Source organism: Pempheris klunzingeri, chromosome 4 (genome assembly GCF_042242105.1).
Source record: "Pempheris klunzingeri isolate RE-2024b chromosome 4, fPemKlu1.hap1, whole genome shotgun sequence".
Taxonomy (NCBI): Eukaryota; Metazoa; Chordata; class Actinopteri; order Acropomatiformes; family Pempheridae; genus Pempheris; species Pempheris klunzingeri.
In genome coordinates, this window is record NC_092015.1 from 8498846 (window position 1) to 8520670 (window position 21825).

General features: G+C 42.3%; 1 protein-coding gene across 1 annotated transcript in view; it reads left to right on the forward strand.

Annotated features, from left to right (window-relative positions):
* traf4a (tnf receptor-associated factor 4a) overlaps positions 1 to 20165 on the forward strand; it is a 34895-nt gene extending 14730 nt beyond the window's left edge. The window contains exons 2-7 of the mRNA XM_070829829.1: positions 11683 to 11734; positions 15070 to 15174; positions 15419 to 15580; positions 16843 to 17004; positions 17779 to 17934; positions 18712 to 20165. Of these exons, the coding sequence (XP_070685930.1) occupies positions 11683 to 11734; positions 15070 to 15174; positions 15419 to 15580; positions 16843 to 17004; positions 17779 to 17934; positions 18712 to 19344 (1270 nt within the window). The 3' untranslated portion in view covers positions 19345 to 20165. The remainder of the gene's footprint in view (positions 1 to 11682; positions 11735 to 15069; positions 15175 to 15418; positions 15581 to 16842; positions 17005 to 17778; positions 17935 to 18711) is intronic.
* Positions 20166 to 21825: the final 1660 nt, after the last annotated feature.

The window sequence follows — 21825 nt, forward strand, 5'->3', positions numbered from 1 at the left end:
CTTCCTCTGGTGCCATGAGCTCATGCATCTATAGGTGCTGCTAAATCATGAAACTTAACCTCAAGTGGCCACTGATTGATGTCTGGACTCTGGTGGCCAAGGGAGTAAATTCTCTCTAAAGAGAAACTGTCCCTCTTGGCTTCTGGGCTGGGTGAAACAGATCTTGGCGGTTTTGAAACTCATAAAACAAACCCCGTGGAGAGCAAAAGGAGGTCGTTTCGCAGGAATAATGAGCCCTTAGGACCAGCTAAAAAGCAAATAGCATATTCCTCTTCAGTCTTCCACAGGAGTCAAGGCTGTTTTGACAAAAAACACATTCTGACACTTAATTCACGCTGAAATCCACACTGCTTAAATTAGGCAACAGCTTGTGAATGATCCTACAATGGGATGACCTCATACACAACATCTTAATTGGTTAAAGGAGCATGAAACCTCTGGATATAAAATCCTTTTTTGGAACTTTAATGGCTTTTTAACAAAAACACTTGTGTGGGATTTTGTGTCAGGATTGACTCTTTTTTCATCTTTATTACTTTAAGGGATGAGAGTAAAAAGACCCCATTAAAACTTGATCCTTTCTTGACTGATGGTGGTTTCATATTGCAAGGCTGCACCTCCTCTCTGGATGCTTGAAAGGAAACTTTTAAGTCTTGTGAGAATCTCCTAAAGGACTGGTTTATCTGCCACTATCCCAACTAATCAGAGAAAGTGTAGTACAAGTAAAATGCTTTATCATACGGAATATGCTTATCTCTGGATTTACAGGGCATTAATCCCCTAACAGCCGTGTCCAACCATCTGTCAGATATTTTAGCCATCAACATCATGTTAGCTTAGTCAGAAGTTTATTAAAAGATACAAAATACCTCCTGAAACTTGAAGGAACAGTTGGATATTTTGAGAGATACACTTTCTTGCTGAGCGTTTGACAAGATCGATACGGTGCCTGTCCACTAAATATGAAGCGAACGTTGCAGCCAGCAGCTTGTTAGTTTAGCACAGAGACTGGAAACAGGTCTCTGGTCTCTGGTCTCAGATTTAAAGGTGCTGGAACGTGGATTTTGTTATTTTAACTCTCCTCCTGTTTTCAGTCTTTATGCTAAGCTAGTTAAGCTAGACAGAGGCCGGATATTTAACAGACATTTATGCGAATTGTATCCAGCTTGTCATCTAACTCTCAAAGAAAGTGAATAAGCGTGTTTCCTAAAACTAACTACTGCTCTAAGTAAACATCATGTGCAGATATGTTTATGAAAATCAGTGGCAAAGAACTGAGTAAATGGAGAGCTGAGGATGACAGAAATTACCTCAAACTAAACACCTTTCTGTTTTCTGGATGACACGGCTTATTATTGCAGAATTCTCAACTGATTGAAAATGCATAGCATCCATTTTCTCTTATTTTGATAGGCAGCCTGTACAATAACCCGAAGCGCATTGCTGCTTCCACACTTAATCTGTATTAGTGCTGCGATTTCATGCTGTGCTTCTTGATGATTGTGACTCCAATAGCTGATTCATTAATGCTGCTTGAAGGGAAAATGAGGCGACTGTGTCTAGTGCTGCCTTTGCAATGCCATATGCATACAGTTGGCAGGCATCTCTACTTTTAATAGGCCAGGCACTGCCTTGGCAATCTCAGAGCCCCTCTGTCCAGTGCAGGCATGCCACAGGATTAGTGTGGCAGCGCTGCAGCTCCTCGAAGCCAGCCGTCGCTGCAGATCGCCCTTTTGAGCAGAAATCTGCCCTCTGAGGCTGTGCTAAAATTAGACCAGCCATCTGTGATTAAAGCAGCTAAAATTCACACACGTCTTGAGAAATTTGTAGCGTGTAACTGCTTCCATTTGGGCTAAGTCAGTGAATAACAGTTGATCGCTCTTGTTCTTTTCGCGGCATTTGAATTTTCGCAAATGTGTGACAGTGGGTAGTGAAATGGAGAGTGGGGTATTTCACACCTACTGCAACCTTGACAGCAGCTTTTAGCACTTTTTCCACAGACCAGTAGGTCCTTCTCACATGCGCGACATGTTAAAGCTCAGGACTTTCATTGATCTCCACCCCGCCCCTCCACAAACCGCCCTTCAACCAGATCAAACGTAAAGCATCTCCTTTCAAGCCCTCCTTTCCTTTCATGTATGCAGTGCTGGCTCTCGTGCATGTGTGTGTACGCCTCCGTTATGGTGGTCTCTTTTTTCCTTTCTTTTCTTTTTTTTCTGTGCTGTGTACTGCGTGGGCCAGGGTGATTTCACTCATGCATGCATGAGCTCAGCTCTCCTCTCTTTCCACCCCCCCCACCCTGCACCCAGATCAGCAGCAGTTAATGAAAGTGGATTGATTTTCCTGAACCTCCTGCATACAGCGTATAATCTGGCGGATGAAATCGACCAGGAAAACAAAGATCCTATGGCATTCTATTACATTTGCAGTTTTATTTTTTTGATAGCTCGCCAAGCGTAGTAGAAAACAATCTGTATGCTATAGAGATGACACTGCATAATCTGCTGGACTATTTCTTTCTGTCTGTGCATTGTCAAGCTAGTTTTTTCCCCCCTTGTTTTTATGCTAAGCTAATTAAGCAGTCTTTGTGCTTAGCTGAGATAACAAGCCTGGCTTCTTAGTCAGCAGTTAGCTTAGCTTAGCACAAAGACTTGAATCAGGGGGAAAATACTAGCCTGTCTCTATTTAAAGGTAACAATTTTCACCTGGCAGCACCTCTGAAACTCAACGAATTACCTTGTTATATCTTATTTGTTTGATCTGCACTTCATATAGAGCCAAATACTTCGAGTGTTTATGCTAAGCTAAGCCAGCAAGCTGCTAGCTAATATGAGAGTGGTATCGATCTTCTCATCGTAAAACAGCAAAACTGTTTATCACAGGCGGAAGTTTAGAGGAATTCCCACACAACTTGAGTTTATGAAGGCTATAAATTCATAAAGTCTACAGAAACCAACTAAGAAGATTCATGTTATAGCTCAACCCTCCCCTCTATAATAAAGACTCAACGTCAAAGCCCGATCACACTGATGGAAGGAGACAGTGTGAGGGGATTATAAATACTTGCAAGTGCTGTGTCCCCTCCTCACACACTTAAAGGTGGATTATGGCATCTCGTAGGCCTGCAGATGGCTGCTCCTCCTCCCTCTGACCCTCTCTCCATCTATTCATTCATTCATCCATCCTTCCTTCCTTCTTTCCTTCCTTCCTCTCTCTCCTCTCACTCTGTTTTTTGAGCCAACTTGTCCTCTGGCAGGTGGCTCTTTCCTTCATGGTTTGCTATCATGGCAGAGGCGTCTAAACTGCACCTCTGGCAATTTGATGAGTCATCGTCTAATTGCTCACAAATTCAAACCGACCGTCTGATTTCACCTCAGCAGCTTTGCAGAGTTACGTTTATAATCACACGAGCAAGAATCTCCGTCCAGGAAATCTTTATCTGCTTTCAGGAAACAACATAAACCAATAACATAAAACCATGAAGGTGTAATTATTCTACTAAGCCCTTAGATATATATATATATGAAAGGTAGCCTTACTATCAATGGGAAATGCATCATGTTAACAGGATTATTACCTCATTAACTGTAACCAGTAGTTCTTCTTGTCACAATTTTAGCATATTTGTTTGTTCTATGACATATTTAGTGGTAGAAATGAATCTTATTAATTTCATTAAAAATGTGTACATTTATGAGTGGGGTTTTCATGGACAGTACAGTGCAGGAACAGGGTCTTTCAATGACATGTGCTACGTCTTTTAGGCATATACATACATATATGTGGTCCCTTTCTTTCCTGTATTTAGCGTAAGGTTTGTCTCTAAATACAGTATTCGGTATCTTTCATTGACAGCTGCAGTCCGGTCTTTCTTTGTTGTTGTAGTCTGCCTGCAGCCAGTTCTGTCAGATGGCTCTCTTTCTAGCAGCCAAAAGTATTTTAAGAGATATTCAACATTTACCAAAATTTTATATGGGTTTTTGCCAGGTGTAATGTAACCAATGAGCAATCTTCTCACCAGATATTTTGGATGAAATATAAATGAGCTCTGTCTGAGTCCTTAAACAACACACAACACACACAGTAATATTACTCTTTATCTGCTGTTGGTGCTACTGCAAAGCTGACATTTAAGAAAAACAAACTGAGAATTTGTTAACCTTTGGACGCTTTATAGCTGTGTGAACTCTCTCACAGATGGCTTGTGCTCACAAATGTCAGCACGGTGAGGTGAACTGCAAGGAGGAACGAATATCATTACATAAGCGATGACGGCATGGGCAAGGATGGCCTCAGGTGTCCTGACAGTCAGGATCTACAGTGTTTGTGTGGTCGTAGAAATTATCTCTGCGTGGGAATATTACAAAGGAGAGGAAACAAAATCCCAGTGGCATTAAAACCATTTTCTTTTGTTCACGTTTTGTAGGTAGTGTCAGTGTAGCTCATAATAAAACCGTCCTTTTACAGTTTTTCTATCTTGGTTCACATTTGGTCCCTGTGAGTGTGTTACACGAGGTGCTGGAGATGAAGCCAGGGAAAGAGGCCAGACATCCACCCACACACACACACACACAAACACACACACACACACACACACACACACGCACACTCCCGTAGTAGTGCCTTTCTTCCACTTGCATCATTTTTTTCCTGCTCTGGCAAAGCAACACAATAAAAAAAAAAGAAAAAGCATTCGGCTGGATAAGGAAGCATAAAATAGAGATTTTAAAGTATGCTTAAAAGTTTAGCTCTGCTTGATTTACGTGGATGTGTGTAATCACCATTGGAAGCGGTTTCATTTTCCGCCTGTCTTTTTAGGGTTGTCTGACACTTAGTCAGATGTAATTTATTTCTGTCTTGTTGATGACCGTGACCTGCAGACTGTCAGCCATTGTTACTTCAAGTGAAACAGCTGCCGGTGGCGGTTAGTGACGAGCAGAGGGAGTCACATGGGATTTTATAGGTGTCATCTTCTGGACAAGCTTCTACTGAACTCAAACAGGTTCCTGAAATCTTTGACACAAAACCTTCCATGAAAAAGGGAATAATCTCCTGTTAGCATAAGACTACACCTAACAGGTCATTTAAGAATTTATCTCTGTCTTTTGTGCTTTTTTGGAGAATTTATATGATGAATAAAGTCTTTATTTCACTCAAATCTACTGACTTTATCAGCCGCTTGTGGAAAAAATCACGCTGGACTAATATTCCTCAGATGACCCTTTTATTTGATGAAATATGGTTAGAAATGAATGGCAAATTTTGTACTTTACAAAGTAAGAACAGATTGGAGCAAGAGTGAGCACACAGCTGAGCTCTATAAAGTCCATAATATTACATGAGGACAGCAGATTGTTATAGCGTCCCATAAAACAGATAAGAAGATGCTGTTTTCAGTCTGTTTAAGTAACTACCAACGCTTATTAACTGGCTGAAAGGCTTTGCCAGGTGCTGGAAGGACAATGATAAGCTGTACAAACAGACATCTCTCATTCTACAGGACTTTAACTGGCTTTGTTTACAGACAAAGCTCCTAAAGTTAGTGTGAATTAACAGGCGACAGCAATAACAACCACTTCCGGCTATGGACTGTTTAAAAGGTGTAGAACTCTTCGCTCGGCCTGAAACTACTGATGGTTTTTATCATTGATCAATCCAACAATTGTTTTTTTCGATTAACAGACTTTTTTTTGTAGAAAGATAGAATTGTAAAACACACTTTCAAATGAATGTTTTGTCAAAAAAAACACAAGATGAGTGACATGAGTGACAAGGAAAAGCAAATTTTCACGTTTCAGAAGCTTGAATAAAGGAATGTTTGGATTTTTTTCAACTTAAAAAACAGTTTAGGCAACTAATTGATTATCAAGAACTTTCTGTGGAGCTCCTCTCTTCCCACTTTGAATAGTAGTCGTTGTCTATGCATTCTCCAGCATTAGCATGTCTGAGTTACCCGCTGGAGCCAAAGATTTTGATGATTTTAGCGTTAAATGTTGGAAGAGATGATCAACAGGCTCTGGATTCTTTGAGTTGGATCAAATACATTGCTGTAGTGTGTTAACAGGCGTCTTGCTTATAGACATAAGCACTGCCTTCCTGAGGCAGAACAGAATGTCACCACAAACGTCAGAGAGGGCTTATGTACGTTATAATCTCTGACAAACCACAGGTATGGACAGCTTATCTTGTACGTATTAATTCCCACACAAGAAGCTGTCATAGCGTCATTCTGTATGGATGTCCCACACTGAAAGCCTGTGAAGGAGCAGTCGATCCACCTGTGGGACGATGTGTCATCACACTCTGTGAAAGTAGGAGCTGCTCCTCCCTTTTCAGACAAACGAGAGGGCTGCAGAGAGCTCGGCTGAAAGCCAAATCGGCCGTGGGCGAAGGGAGCTCTGTGCTCTCGGTGTATCAGGTGTCACAGGTGGAAATACCACCCGGCCTCGGCCCCCGTCACTCGAACTCATTGAGGGGCCACTTTAGTCAGCGTCACATTAGGGCGTTAATCCACGGAGTCGTGAGGATGAGATGAAGAGCTTCTGTAGGCCAAACGCCTTCGGCAGCTTTGCAGCCGAGGTGGTGAGAGCACGTTGTTTGCAGGATGGATTGTCACTTGGTTTGAGAAGTGTAGCAAAGTCTGTAGGCATTTTCATACCTTTAAGCCATGTCAGAATTACAATACAAACAATTTATTCAAACCTGCGAGCATTCAGTGCGCTCATACGCTACAACTGACAAAGTTAACAATACAGAAAGATGGCAGTGCACATGCTAAATTAGTTTTATGCTGAGCTAAATGTGGAGTGGATTGTTCCAAATAGCTTGAGCAGCAGAACTGAAAGAGCTAAAACAAATTGTGGGTTGTGGTCTGACAGCTCCAGAGACAGCTGGGAAAACTTGAAAAATAAACTACTAAATGTCTCTTTGTGAAGTTTCCATAATTAAAGTGCGTTAGTGGTCCAGAGTCACACATCATTTTAATGTCAGTACAAATGTAATGTAAGTATGCTGATTTCTTTTGTTCTAGATGCATATTATGTATACCTCTACATTCTGGATACTATGACAATTAGGAGTTTGTACAGTACTTTGTATATTATTAGTACAGTGTGGACTCTGCTACACTCATCTCAAAGATCTGTTTCCATACTACAAGCTGCATTAAGATTGATTACATTAATCAGCTTGCAGAAGTCAAGGCCAGTTTGTCCAAGCAACAGTTCAAAACCCCCAAAATATTCACTTTACCTTTAATGTAAACCAAGGAAAGGCAGCCAATTCTCACATTTGTGAAGATGGAACTCACGTTTTTTTTTTAAGATTAATGAATCATCAAATTGTAGCAGATTGATAATAATTGCAGCTCTGGTCAAATGAGATACTTTCAGCTGAAGTAGCTGTAGGAAGTAGAAAAAACATCTTTCTAAATCAATATAGAAAACTCCTGTTGGACAAAAACTAGCAGTCACACACGCTATAATGACTCTGTAATATCTACAGTCTTTATTGCTCAGATGAACGAGGTCACGACTGCACACAGTCCTGTTTGCGCAGACTTAAAAACAGATGGATTTGGGGATTAGGGGAACTCTGTCTGAGATAAAACAGAATTCCTGTTTTCTCCCAACTTCCTGAGAGGAGAAGCTGGGAATTTAGTCTCAGCCTTGAGACCAAAAATCTGCACAGAGGGCACTGGTGGAATTTAAGGTTTTGTTTGTGTATATAAAAGTTAATCCTGGTTATATCTTGAAAAGACAAAAAGGGTTTAGCATGAGGATGAACATAAATGCTGGTAGTGAGCTCCAGCAGGAGATAGGCGGGTAGTCCAGTCAAGGCTCCTGATGCTATCTGAGTCAATGAGAAAATTCGTCATGCGACAGAGATCTGTTTAGAGTGTTAATGTGCCACAGACCTGTCCTCTCCAAAGGCCTCATGCTTTTGATTTTGTTTGTTTAGTGTGTCTGGACAGCCCTCCCCACTACAATGGCACACACAGGGAGGTTTGTTTATGAGTCTTTCTGTTAGTTGATATAGAGCAGGTTTCATGGTTACTCTGTGGTCCTGGTTAGTGAGGCGGCGACCTGTCACCAACATGTCCCCTCTGTGTGGCCTGCAGGCTGGTTGCTGTCTCTTGAAAAACACCCCTCCGCTCTGCACCGGTGAGATTAAACCTGAGGGATTTGTGCGCCTCACCGTCTGCCTGTCAGGAGCCGTTCGCAGAGTGACAAAGCATGTTGTGACGGCTGTCCTCGTGGTATCAGCTGGGTGAATGGATGGCTGTTTAATCTGCGCCCTGAAAAGAAGATTTGAAGTTGGGGAGGAGAGGGGGGAATAAGAGGGGAGAGGGTTTTAAGGTCCAAGTCGATGATGGGTATGACTAGTGGGTGCGTTTCACTTGCAGAGGGGTGAATGTGTTTTCCACAAGCTAGCACAATGTGATGATGTGTGTAACCCTGTGTGATGGTGAATTTGAGGTGATTTAAACACAATCGCCTCCACAGCAGAGCAGCTGTAGAGCCTCTGCTGCTCACAGTATGAGTGCACAGAAGGAGGCAATGAAATTTTAATGAGGTGATTGTATTATATGGTATGCTGCCCAGTCTTAAGCCGCTCCCCTGTGACATCCTGACACAACGCTCAAACACTTGTTTATCAGCCTCTCACCCTGGATGTTCATTGACGAGGGTGTGAACTATGGTCAGAGATCTTTGGTAGACAAGCACTTCTGTGAAACTTGATTTAAAAGATCCTGTTTGTGAGGAGGAAGTTCTCACTTTCAACTAGGCTACACGAAGGAGTTTTCCCTTTGGACCCAAAGTAGTCAGTTTTCAGTCATATAAAAGAGGACATCTGCACACGTCGGGACCAGCAAGCATTTAGAGTTTCTGCCTACAGTGTTTTTGCCTACTTTTTTGCCTTCCTCTAAATGACTTGTATTAATCAACTAATTGTTTCACAAGAGGCTGAATCGATGTTGGCCTCGAGTCAAATTTGTGATGATAGTGGAGGCGTCCAGTCAATCGATTAGTTGATCAACACAAAATTAATTATCATCAGTCAAACAAATGACAAGCAAAAGGGTGTACAGCCATGCTGCGAAGCGAAGTGCTAACATCTGCATGCTAACATGCTGACGTAAAGCAGGTAATGTTTACCGTGTACACCATCACAGAATGAATAACCTGCTTAAGCCACATCACTAGTATGACTAAAAGAGTATCTGCTGCTTCTCTGTTTTTTCTGTATCTTTGGGTTTTGGACTGTTAGTCAGATAAAACATTTGAGGTCTGGAAATCTAATAATATTTTCACTGTTTTCTGAGATTCTGTAGTCAAAATAATGAATGGATGTATTTAAAAAACCAAGCGATACATTAATCGATACCTTCCTCACAGCTCTATTTGTGAAATTCAGTTATATTGTGTCATTCTGCTCTCTTGGCTCTGCTAGAAAGCCCTCAGTTTTAATATATAGAATAAATAGTTAGTCGGTGAAGGTGGATGGAATTGAACTGGAGCTGTGTTACACATCGGCCCCACCTTTCACTGCTAATGTGCTGTCACAAAGCGGCAGCGAGTTCGACTCCCAAGCGGCCGAGAGAGTCGAGCGGTATCATCAGCAGTAGGGGTGAACACATGAATGTGTGGCTGCGGGAGCTTCTCTGCAACCAGAGGAGGAATCATCCTGACAGTCTGTGACTAGGCTCTTTTCGCCTGTCTGCCTCTCTGTGCGTCAGATACGGGGCCCGAGCTGGATGGGGCCTCTGGCTGTCCCCTGTCCGGAGCTGAGAGCCTGTCGCTTCCCATCTCCTCTCTCTGTGTGGTTGTGGGACAGGCTATGCTCTCTATACTTCTCCCTCCACGGCATGAGATGATTTCTGAGTGATGGCGAAGAGTACTGTTTATGACTTAACACTACGCATGAGATGCTGACTGGGCCCTCCGAGCCTCTAATCGATTGACCCTCTTTTACAGCCTATTGTGGCTTGTTAATTGGTCTCCAGCTCCCTGCTGACACAGTGACCCTAATGGAGGAGAATTACTGCCGTCTCGTCATGCATTAACCTCCCTCCTCCACCCCCCTTTCATCAACTCTCCGTCCCTCTCAGGCCTAACCTCTGCTCCCATCCCCCCCCTCAGCACACTCCCTGGTTTCATAGCAGCTGGGCAGCCGGGGCGAAGTGCACATGCACTCCCATCCTGTCACATGTCCCTGTGCCTCTGGGAGCCACGGTCAGGTGACACTTCAGCCAACCAAATTAAAGCACCAAGGGGCACACACTTACTGTTTGCACACTAACTCGTCCCTTAATTAGTTTAAACATAATTTAGGCATTGTCGGGGGGGTTTATGAGAGGCCTCTTTGCAGGAGAGGTCAGATTAAGCCTCGGGGCATGTGACTTTTGAACAAAACAAATTTCTATGCATCCCTGTTGTCTGCAATTTCAATAGATTTCATGTGGAAAAACAAAAAATATATCCAAGAAAGATTAGTTTGATTAAGACTGAAACTGCAGATTGTTTTCTCATTCAATCAAGAAGTGGCAGCAGATCGCCACATCAAATTTCCCCAAATGAAGGACTTAAATAATTATCAAAATAGTGGACCTGGAAATGAAGACGGTCTTTGCAACCTTCTCTGATCCAGAAACAATATGGGGGCTTGAGTCGTGACACTGCTGACATCTCAAGAGATTACCCACTGATTACCTTTTCTGTTTTTTGTTTTTTTTTCCTTTTGGGTAACCTTTATGTGTCTGGAGGGTTTTGCTGTGCAGCTACAGGCTTCGATTCTGTGCAGCAACTCACCCCTAGTGGCTGCTGCCTCTATTATTTACACGTGTGAATATTTCATGATGACATCAGGGTAGGGACGTTGTGAGAGGGCTGCCTTAATGAGCTGTGGCACACGCTCATCTGGCCCTCTAACAGGCCAGCGAGGGCTCCATTGTGGCGCCACAAATACAGTGCGGGGGTCTGTAGGCTGGATGAGGAAAACAACAAAAACTATTCTCCCTCTCGCACTAGCAAAGCAGTAAGTCGTTGTTTTTTTCTTCCCTGAGGAAAAGCCTGAAGCAGGAGTGCGAGCTTTACGCTGCTTTATTCATAGAAAATCAGAAGCCTGTTACTAGCCTGAAAGTAGCACATTGTTATCTAGACTGCAAAACAAGGGCAAAAATTAAACTCACTCTGAGGTGTGAGAGAAACGGTAAAGGTAGCAGGAAGGTGAATCATCAAGCGTGCCTTTATGTATCGTAAATAAACGGATCAGGATCCAACTTGCAATAAATCAGTGCAGACGAATCCTCTGAAACAGAGAAGATGAAAGAGCCGATGCTGTCACAGCCCGTTTCTGAAAAATCTGACTTTCTTGTGCAGTGTGTATCTGTGAGTGTGGGTTTCTACGTCATACAGTGTGATACGTCAGAGGACTTCTCATATTAAGAGTGTTTGAAGAGACAGAATAAAACTAAGGGCGATGCAGCGCTGCTCTCACAGACTGTCAAAGAAGTGCCTTTTAGCTCCGCTTCCTCTCAGTCAGGGTCAGAGTTAGAAATCTCACTGAATGTGACTTAAGATTGTCCTTGTCGAGACGCTAGTAAACTGTTTTTGTCTGCAGTCATCTTTTATTCTGAGTGATTCCAATAATAACAAAAGCTTTCTGCTGGTTTTTTTGCAGTGAGGGCGTCTTCAAGTGTCCCGAGGATCAGCTGCCATTGGACTATGCCAAGGTACGTGTAACCCTGACACCAAACAACACGCTTTCATTCACTCCTCATCCTGAATTAAAGAATAATGTAAGAGTGCTTGTAATTAGATTATAATATATATTTGTAATGTAACACCTTTACAAACAGTAGTTGCATAACAGTAAGACAACAGAGTTAACCTAATAAGACTAGTCCGCAGCCGTACTGGAGGCTCTGTGAAGCTGTACTTAGGCAAAGTGGTGCTTTAGGCAACAAGCTAACATGCTCGAATAACATGATGATAGCAGGTATTATGAAAAACTCAATTGCCGTCTTAGCTTAGCATTTTAGCATGCTAATATATCCTATTTAGCATTAAACCCAAAGCACAGCCGAGACTGACGTAGATGCCAGTTTTGCAGGTATTCAAAGTACTGGACAAATTGAAATTTGGAAGTGAGAGGTCCACAACAGTGACTGCTGTTTATCTTGATGGGAGCATGAATGACACGACATGCAATAGTTGTTTAGATATTTCATGGTAATCCATCAAGTAGCTTTGGAGATATTTCTGTCTGCATGAATGTGGTGGACCAACAGACTGACACTGCCGTCCTTAGGACACTAACCGGGCTAAAAATGCAAAAAACAATTAGAATACCAAAACAAATTTAAAGCACAATACAAAATAAATCAGCAGAACATGAAAGAACATAAAACTAGAATAGATATGATACTAGAATAGGTTAAAAACATTGTTATTGCATTCTGATGTGATTTTAAAGATGTTACAGATTTGGTCTAAATACGGCTACAGATAAATAGTCAAATTACAAGTGCTGCAAAAATGTAAATAAACCTGCATGCACCGGTATAACCAGGAAAAATGCAAATCAGAGAGGAGACAAGCAGCTCAGATAGGGACATAAATAACCCTGCTACATTTGATCTGGATATAGCTGAGATATGAGATGCAAATTGTCAGACTTGAAGAGAAAAACAATGTCGGGACGGTGAATTTGGCTTTAAATGTTACAATAAAAAAAGAACGTTTGTGTGCAATAATGCTTAACTCAGTGTCAGAGATTTCTATTTCATTTTATTACAGTGGAAAGCAGAGCGATCAGTTGATCTAAAATAAACCTCCACAGTCCAGAAAAAGAGAGAGAAGTGCATCTAAACTGAACACTTTTTCAGTTAATCAGATTGTACCCTGTAGTGGGGGAGGTGGTGACTAACAGTATGCTGAGTTTGAGGATATCCCCTTGATATCCCCGCAGTCAAGTGAAGGAGTGCAACACGAGGATAAGAGCTTAACTCTGACCTATGCATGAGAGACTAACCAACGAACAGTAAATGATCATCCCACTGTCTTGGCAGCTTTGCATCATTTCAGTGCAGACTGGTGTATGTAATCTCCCCCTTGCAGTTTGTTAGCGTTAGCCTGAATTAGCGATCAAGCCAGCCACTCAGAGCTGCAGCAGAATCAGGGGGGGCAGCAGTGCAGATCTGCATGCTGTGCTGAGAGCGATGGAGGCGGCTGTAATAGCAGCGACTCCCCAGGGGAAGGATGGGCTCATGGCACACCTGTCAGACGCTCTTATTTACCCTCACAGGCTCCCAGTCGCCTGCAAATTACCCCGTCCTGGTGGTCCGCTGTCAGGGTTATTGCAACGCTCGCTGCACACAGTCCATTCGAAAACATGCACAAACACAGCCTGGCTCCAACAGAAGAGTGTTGCAGTCATTAAAGGATTGTGCTGCAGTAGTAGTCGTAGTGGTGTGGGACTAACAATGGCTAAAGCAGACAGAATAAACCCCCAAGTTGGAGCTCCAAAGAGCTTAACCCCCCCCCCCTGATCCGAGTGGGACTAAGTTATTAAAAGGTCATTATTTTTGTCTCCCTGCAGATTCCAAGACTGGAACAATGAGAGAGTGTTTCAGTTTGCTTTAGAGGATTTTTCCTTCTTTGCCTCCCCTGAAAGAATGTGATTATGGCAGCAAAAAAGCATCTGCTTCTACTGTATAAGTGGTACAGCAATCTGTAACGTTAGCCATATCTGTGTTTCTGTAGAGCACATTAACAGGTTAAGACTGTACGCATTTAGGCGTCTCCAAACACAGCAGCCAGGAACAATGAGTGAGATAAGTGGAAGTGTTTTATTAGAGATGATTTTCCAAATTGACTTTTAATTTGGAGGCAATGGCTCCCATGTTTCGCTGCAGAGACATGTGAGCGCAGCTGGGCTGTTACTGAGCTGTTATTTGTTTAGAGGGCTGTTGTGACATTTTGAGGAAGTGGCTTTTCTCGTTTGACCAGTGCTCTGCTCGTGCGACAGCGAGGGGGATGGAGATGCAGAGCAAAGCTGCAAATCCTTAGGACAGCATACTGTAGGGGAGGATTTGGGGTGTTTGGGCAGAAAACTGACTCATCCCCATCACCCAGTGACTGAGGAAAAATAAATCTGCTCCTCTGCTCTCTGTCTCTGTTTCTCTCAAAGGTCCCATAAACTCACAAACTAACTTATCATCACTGCCACGGTCGACTCACTGCAGCAGTTTACTAGCACAATCTCAACAGTTTGACTTTCCAGTGAGGAATTGTTCCTGTAGCTCAATATTCAGTCTTGTATGATATAATGTCACCATGTTACCATCTTTGTTGAAATTCTTTAAAGGATTCTTTCTGTGAGGTATAAATAGAAACACTTATCTCAGCTCTGTGTATGAAGTACAGAGCAGGAGTGAAGGAAGGTGTGTTTAGCTTAGCATAAAGACAATACATGTCAGTTGTACAGGCTTGAGCCGGGGTCGCAAACTACCTTTGATAAACAGGCGTCTCCATTAGGGATGGAAGCTTAATATGTTGATATTGACATTTAAACGTCTTTTAATCAACTCATTGAAAAGAGACAGAAAACTTAATTTGGTAAAGACCTTATTTGCAGAGAAAATGCCATAAAACACATTTCATTTCACTAATTTCATTTCAAATTAAAGCATTTCCAAAAAACAACAAACAAACATTCATTGCCTTCCTGTGACGACCATGTTTCTCCAAAAGGTCCAAAACTTTGCATGAAAGAAAAAAAAAAGCCCCACTAGCCGTATGACTCACATTTTTCAGGTAATTCAAAGGTTTTTGTACGTGGTTTATTTAGTTTAACTAGATGGAGAATTTTCTAACACATAACAGAAAACATGATTCTTTAAAAATTTAAAACCACCAAACACTTAGACACGTTACACATACACTTTTGCAAGCGTATGAAAGCGATTTATTTCAGTCTTTCTTCATGACCTGGTCAGCCCCTTTAACTTGTCTTGTGCATGGCTGCCACTGCAACACTGACCTCGTCCTGGTTTTTCTTCTTCAGATCTACCCAGACCCGGAGCTGGAGCAGCAGATCCTGGCGCTGCCCATCCGCTGCATCCACAGTGAGGAGGGCTGCCGCTGGACCGGCCAGATGAAGCAGCTGCAGGTGAGAAGCTTTGACATCCTCTCTCGTTTTCCCCTCAACTGTCGCTGCTCCATCTTTTTTTTTTTATTTCACTGCCTCATCGAACACTTTGACTTGGGCACCTCCTGATACATGTTGTTCTCCTTCCTCTCTTCACCTCTTGTTGTTTTCTGGCAGCAACCTGGCTTAACGCCCAACATGTGGGTGTGTATGTCTGTGAATCCGATGACACATTTGCCTCTCTTTGTCGTTTTGTCTCCCTCAGGGCCACTTCTCCACCTGCGCCTTCAATGTGATACCCTGCCCCAATCGCTGCTCCGTCAAACTGACGCGCCGTGACTTGCCCGACCACCTGCAGCATGACTGCCCCAAGCGCAAGGTCAAGTGCGAGTTTTGTGGCAGCGAGTTCACCGGTGAAGCCTACGAGGTACACACCACCTCCAAACCTGTTTTTTAATTTCTTTTTCCCTGTTGCAACGCAGCAGGAGTTTGACGTAAACAACCCAGAGTGACGCTACATAATTTCCATCCCTATATGAAAAACATCTTTGTGAAAAGCAGCAGGACAGACTGGTGCCTTCTCAGAGTGTTGGTCTATTTTGAAATAACACGTATGTTGGCAGATGGAAAGACGCTCTGACTGGGTCTTTTATACTGAATATGTTTTCCTCAGTGAAACACCTCTGTCATTCTTCCCATGCTGCCCCCTCCTCTGTTTACTCTGGCCCACATGGTCTCCCTTCTGCACACAGTTACAAGGGCATTAATCCACCTTTTGGCCCTCACAATGGAATTACACAGTCATGTTTACCATCTGTGTATCATTAAAACCTTTCAATACCACAGACAAATGATATTGAGTAGCTTACACAATGTATCTAGTATGCTTGTGTCTCCAAAACACAAAGATATTCAATTCTGTGATGTAAATCAGAGAAACGCAGTCATTCTTCACATTGGAGATACTGCAACCAAGGATGTTTGGAGGTTTTGCAAGAAAAAAATTACTTATATGATTAATCTATCTTCAGAATGGCTCTGTACATGAGATTCAACCCCAATACTAATGTGACTCTACAGTGATACTTTAGTAAACATTTTACTTTACTTTGGAAATAACATTCCCAGTTTCTCAGAGTCTAAGATGACCTATTCAGATGTCCTCGTTTTGTCTGACCAACAGTCCAAAATTAAAATTTTCAATAATATAAAAACAGAGTAATGATAATAAGTAAACTAGTAAATTATGTCAATAAAAGTTGGTAATTGGATAAATTTTATTTTACAAGTATTTTTTATTTAAATCTCGCAACATTTGTTTAAACACTAAGAAGGGTTTTTCCGTTCTTCGTGTGCGAAGTAGAATGCAGCCATAGTGCGGTGCCCTTTGTTTTGAATCGTCTTGGACCGACTTTCCTACATTATCCCTCTTGGTTTGTTGTTTTGGTTGGTCCATTACTTGCTCTTTCCTACTCTGTGCGTAATCGTCATAGACAAGTCAAAACTTTACCTCTCTGAAAAGTTTGATCTATTTCGTTCATATATATAGAATAGAAATATAGAATATAGTGTATATATAAACAGCATTTGAGTAAACAGAAGCTCCTACTGTATCTACAGTATTTGTAGCATGTGTTGACTGTATAACCCTGTTCTAAATTGTAATCACACATTTTCTTTTTATCCCAGAACCACCAGGGTGTGTGTCCCCAGGAGAGTGTTTACTGTGAGAACAAATGTGGGGCACGGATGATGCGTCGCCTGCTGTCCCAGCACAGCATGGCCGAGTGTCCCAAACGCACACAACCCTGCAAGTACTGCGGCAAGGAGTTTGTCTTCGACACAATCCAGGTCAGTTTCACACAGAGTTTACAGGACACAGAAAACCCACTGTAGCTGCAGGATGCTGCCATTCATAGTGTCGCTGTCCTGTGACAGCTGGATGTTGGTGGGAGCTGCTGTTTTATTGTTTGGGCTTTTAAACACCTGCCTCTGTACACATCTGGCCAGAGGCTGAACAGCTACTCTCCTCATTTAAGTCATTTTTCATGCAAAAATGCCCCATATTAGCTTTTTTTTCCTGGCCCTGTAATATGAAGGCTGTTTATCTCTGTTTTTATATTATTGTAAGTTTTTGACTGTCGGCCAGACAAAACAAATGAAGATGAAGATGTCACCTGACACCCTGAGACTCTGGGAAGGACGTTTTCTACTCATTCCTGACATTTTATTGACAAGAGATTGAGTAATTAATGGGAAAAAGAACAGAAAGCAGCAACAAAAGCAAGAATCACAAAAAAATGACTAGTATGTTTTATACCAGTCAGTATTTTGTTACACTCAAATCATTGACGCAATGATTTACTAAGCGTCGCATGTGTTTGTAAGCAGTGTGGTCCCAGTATTTTCCATGGCTTCAGGCGGCATCATCAGTAGTTTCCTATTTTTTCTAGTCTTTTTTAGCAGCCTCATTTTTAATACAGCATGTATTTTTTTTTTACTTTCAAGGACATATTCCCCCTGTGCAACCGTTCATTTGTGACCCTACTGTGCAGTCAGTGTTCTTATCGCTCATGCTGTCAGTCAGCAGTGCACATATTAACTCTATCCCTGACTCTTCTGCAGAACCACCAGTACCACTGCCCTCGGTTTCCTGTCCAGTGCCCAAACCAGTGCGGCACACCCAACATCGCCCGAGAGGATCTGGCTAACCATGTGAAGGACAACTGTGGCAGCGCGCTCGTTCTCTGCCCCTTCAAAGATGCCGGCTGTAAACACAGGGTAAGGCTGACCTGCATCTTCTAACCTTAAAGGATTATTTTGACCTCTGGAGGAACCATCCTGTTAACACGTATGCTAATCAACTATCGAGCTTGTTTGTCTTTGTTGTTTCGATGCTTGTTTTCATTATATTTCCTTCAAATCCTTGCTCACTGTGTCCAAAGTAATGATTTTTCTCTTTTTGACCATGTAGTACTGTGCCTGTAGGGTCTATTTTAATGAGAGCAACACTTCCATATTCTGACTGCGCATTTCTGTCTATTTTTGAAACTGACGTCAATTTGAGAAAATGTGGACACGCTCGAGGAAGAGCGGCAGATGAGCATCATACTCTGTTGTCGGCTCCTCGCTTTGTTAAGAATTACAACGCATCTGCAAAGCTGGATGTATAACATTTATAGGCGGCCTGATGGAAAGCAAAACAGTGACCATTAAATATAATAGTGCAAGAGTTGATCTGTGTATGAGGGATGTAAACAAAAGTGCATAATTCATGTTAACCGGTAATGAGCTCTAAACTGAACAGATATGGAAAGCATCCATGTTTTTCAGTCATTTTTACCACAAACTTCACACCACGTCTTCTACATATACATATATACACATGAGAAGTAAACAGTGGAATACAATGTATCCACAAAAGTGGTCTAAATGCTTCACATAAACAGACACAGATTGTACCTTTGCATGACTTTATATACCTTTTGTATGTGTTAAATCTGTATGTACTATGCAGCAGGTTCTGCATCATTAATCTCTTTGTTGTCTCTCTGGCAGTGCCCCAAACTGGCTATCGGTCGTCACCTGGAAGACACCACTAAGTCTCACCTGACTATGATGTGTAACCTGGTGGGGCGTCAGCGGCAGGAGATCCTGGAGCTGCGGAGGGAGATGGAGGAGCTGTCCGTCAGTCATGACGGCGTTCTCATCTGGAAGCTCAGCGACTACTCCCGCAAACTCCAGGAGGCCAAACTCCGTAGCAACCACGAATTCTTCAGCCCGCCCTTCTACACGCACCGTTACGGCTACAAGCTGCAGGTCTCGGCCTTCCTGAATGGTAACGGTAGCGGCGAGGGCTCCCACCTCTCTGTCTACATCCGCGTGCTGCCAGGAGAGTACGACAGCCTGCTCGAGTGGCCCTTCTCCTACAAGGTGACTTTCTCCATCCTGGACCAGAGCGACCCGTCGCTTTCCAAACCCCAGCACATCACCGAGACCTTCAACCCCGACCCCAACTGGAAGAACTTCCAGAAGCCCAGCAGCAGCCGCAACTCGCTGGACGAGAGCACCCTGGGCTTCGGCTACCCCAAGTTCATCTCTCATGAGGAGATCAAGAAGAGGAACTACATCCGAGACAACTGCATCTTCATCAAGGCTTCTATAGAGATTCCCCAGAAGATAATGGCTTAAGATCTGACCTTCGTCTTCTTTTTCTGAAGGCGAAACATAGGTTAAAGACTGGAAGTGACACTTAACCTTGAAACCTTCTACACACTTGCCCTTTAGATACTTTTCTGCCCTTACAGCCTCTCCACCACAGAGCTTGAAGCGAGTCTGTTTGGCTGTGTGAGCTGACTCGGAGGACCTTGATACATCACAGAGGAGAAAGTGTTTGGTCCGCAGAACCATCACTCTCTGGTGTTTTTTTATTATTTTTTTTTTTATCCGTTTGCTGACCTTTTATCACAGTCTCAACAAAAAGCCTTGGAAATCAAACAGTGCCTAGAGAGTTTATCTTAAGTTATATTTTTGTTGTTATTTCCGCAGTACAGATGTTAAAGATTATGGAAAAGTTATAAAAATAGGAGTGAAGGGCTTGATTAAGCCTCTGCACTTAGAGAGTAGAGAGAAAAGGTGGAAGCTGGTTAGAGATGTCCTGTTGGCGTTGATCTAAAGAAGAGGGAGCACAACAGACTCAAGCTCAAGCCCAACTGCCTTTTGTTTACACACTCATACGTTATTCTCCCGCTGATCCCTTAACAAACACAGAGCCCCACACAGTAACAGACTGCTCGTGAGGTTTGTGTGTACACAAACATCAAATCGATGTTTAAGTGAGAAACTTGCAGCTTCACTGATGGTGATTTTCATCTTTTAAAGGCATAGATTGATGTTTTGGTTGAGTTGAATGAGAAGATCCTCTTTTTCCCCTCAGTCTTTATGCTAAGCTAAGCTAAGCTAACTGGCTGATTGGTGTAGCTTCATGCTTAAGTGAACGATTCCATATTTTGGGAAATGAGCTAAATGAGAAGCTAAAGGTCAAGGCTTCCTGTTTCTAGTCTTTACGGTAGGCTAAGCTAACTGGCTGCTGGCTGTAGCCGTATATTGAATGGAAAGAAAGGAGAGTGTTATCAGTCTTCTCATCTTACTCTCAGCAAAAAACTAATAAATCTCAGACTATTCTTTTACTTTTGGGGATTTTTAAAAACCCAAAAATGAAGGAATAGTTTGACATTTAGTTATTTCTAAAAAAGAAATGCAACTCTGAAGCTCAAAAACCTTTTAAAAAAAGTTGACAAGTTTTTTACCAGACAACATTGAAGCTACAGATCTGTCTCTTCCAGTTAACTGCTTTCATCACAGGAACTGTCTGTGACTTGTGTTTGTCAGTAGTTTGACCCAGTAGTGAATAGCGTCAGGAGTGTGCAGATGTACCAAACACACACACACTTCATTGTGACCCTAAGAGGTTTCGTGTCTATTGTGGACTCCACCAATAGGAAAAAAAAGCACCTTTCGCCGGTCTTCGGATGAGCAGTACAGACAAAGAGGCCAGTTGTCGGAATATGCGCGCATTTAATAGTGAAGGAAAAGCCATGTGGCCTTTTTATACAGTATGTCTTCGCATGAGGGTTTTAGGGGTGAGCAGGGCAACATAAACACATGCATGCTTCATGTGCTACCACCTGGACCACATTTTTGTACTGTAACCTGTATTCTTGAAATCATCTCCCATCGATGGCTATTTTGTCTCTTTTTGGACCTTTTGGAAGTTGACAAATTGTCAGAAAGAATAGGTTTTTTAAGTTTTTTTCTGTTTTTATATACACAAAATGTGAACGCTGTTGGTAATATAACCCGTAAAGACAATGAACACTTGGCTGTGAAGTGTATTTTTTTTTTTTTACATAGCCTGGGTATTGACGGCATACTGTTTGAAAAGATGTTTAATTACATCATCTCTGCAAATATGTGGGTGTCTCGGGATTGACTACGCCTTTGTTGCTACCATGGTCACCAGTGTCTATCATCAGCCCGGCACACACTGAGCGACGAGGAGCATTTGGAGGGACCAGGCCCCGTGCGATACACCCGTCTTCATCACAACACCGTCAGAGGGGAGGAGGACTTTGCTGATACAGTACACTCATGATTTATGTGAATACTAATGTAAAAATGCAGAAGCACATTCTGTCTTTTTATTATTATACATTGAAAAAAAATCCTGATTTCTTGTCATAATACCAGCTGATATTTTACAGTGATTTAAAGAAGTGAGAAGATAAAACTTTTTGTAAGATTCTGTATTTTTAAAAATACTTAGCTGTTTTATACAAACACTTTTCGTTGGAGAGTCGGGGTTGACTTTGGGAATTTTCAGACCCTTTCGTCTCTTGGACATTTGGATAATTTGTTTGTACTTGTGGTTTCAGCCTCGCATACTCTGTCTGTATTATTTCCTCTTAAAAGTATTTATTTTAAAGGAGCCGTCATGTGAGTTTGCACAGATGGCACAAATGTTTTAATATGTTGATTGATGAGTGCTTGTCAATTTCTTAATTGAAAAATAAAATACCATATATTATAGCCGTTTTAGCCAGAGTTTTTTGTACAGAGTAGACGGTGAAGAAGACGAAAAATCTGCACACTGTTGATCCCTTGTACATGTGT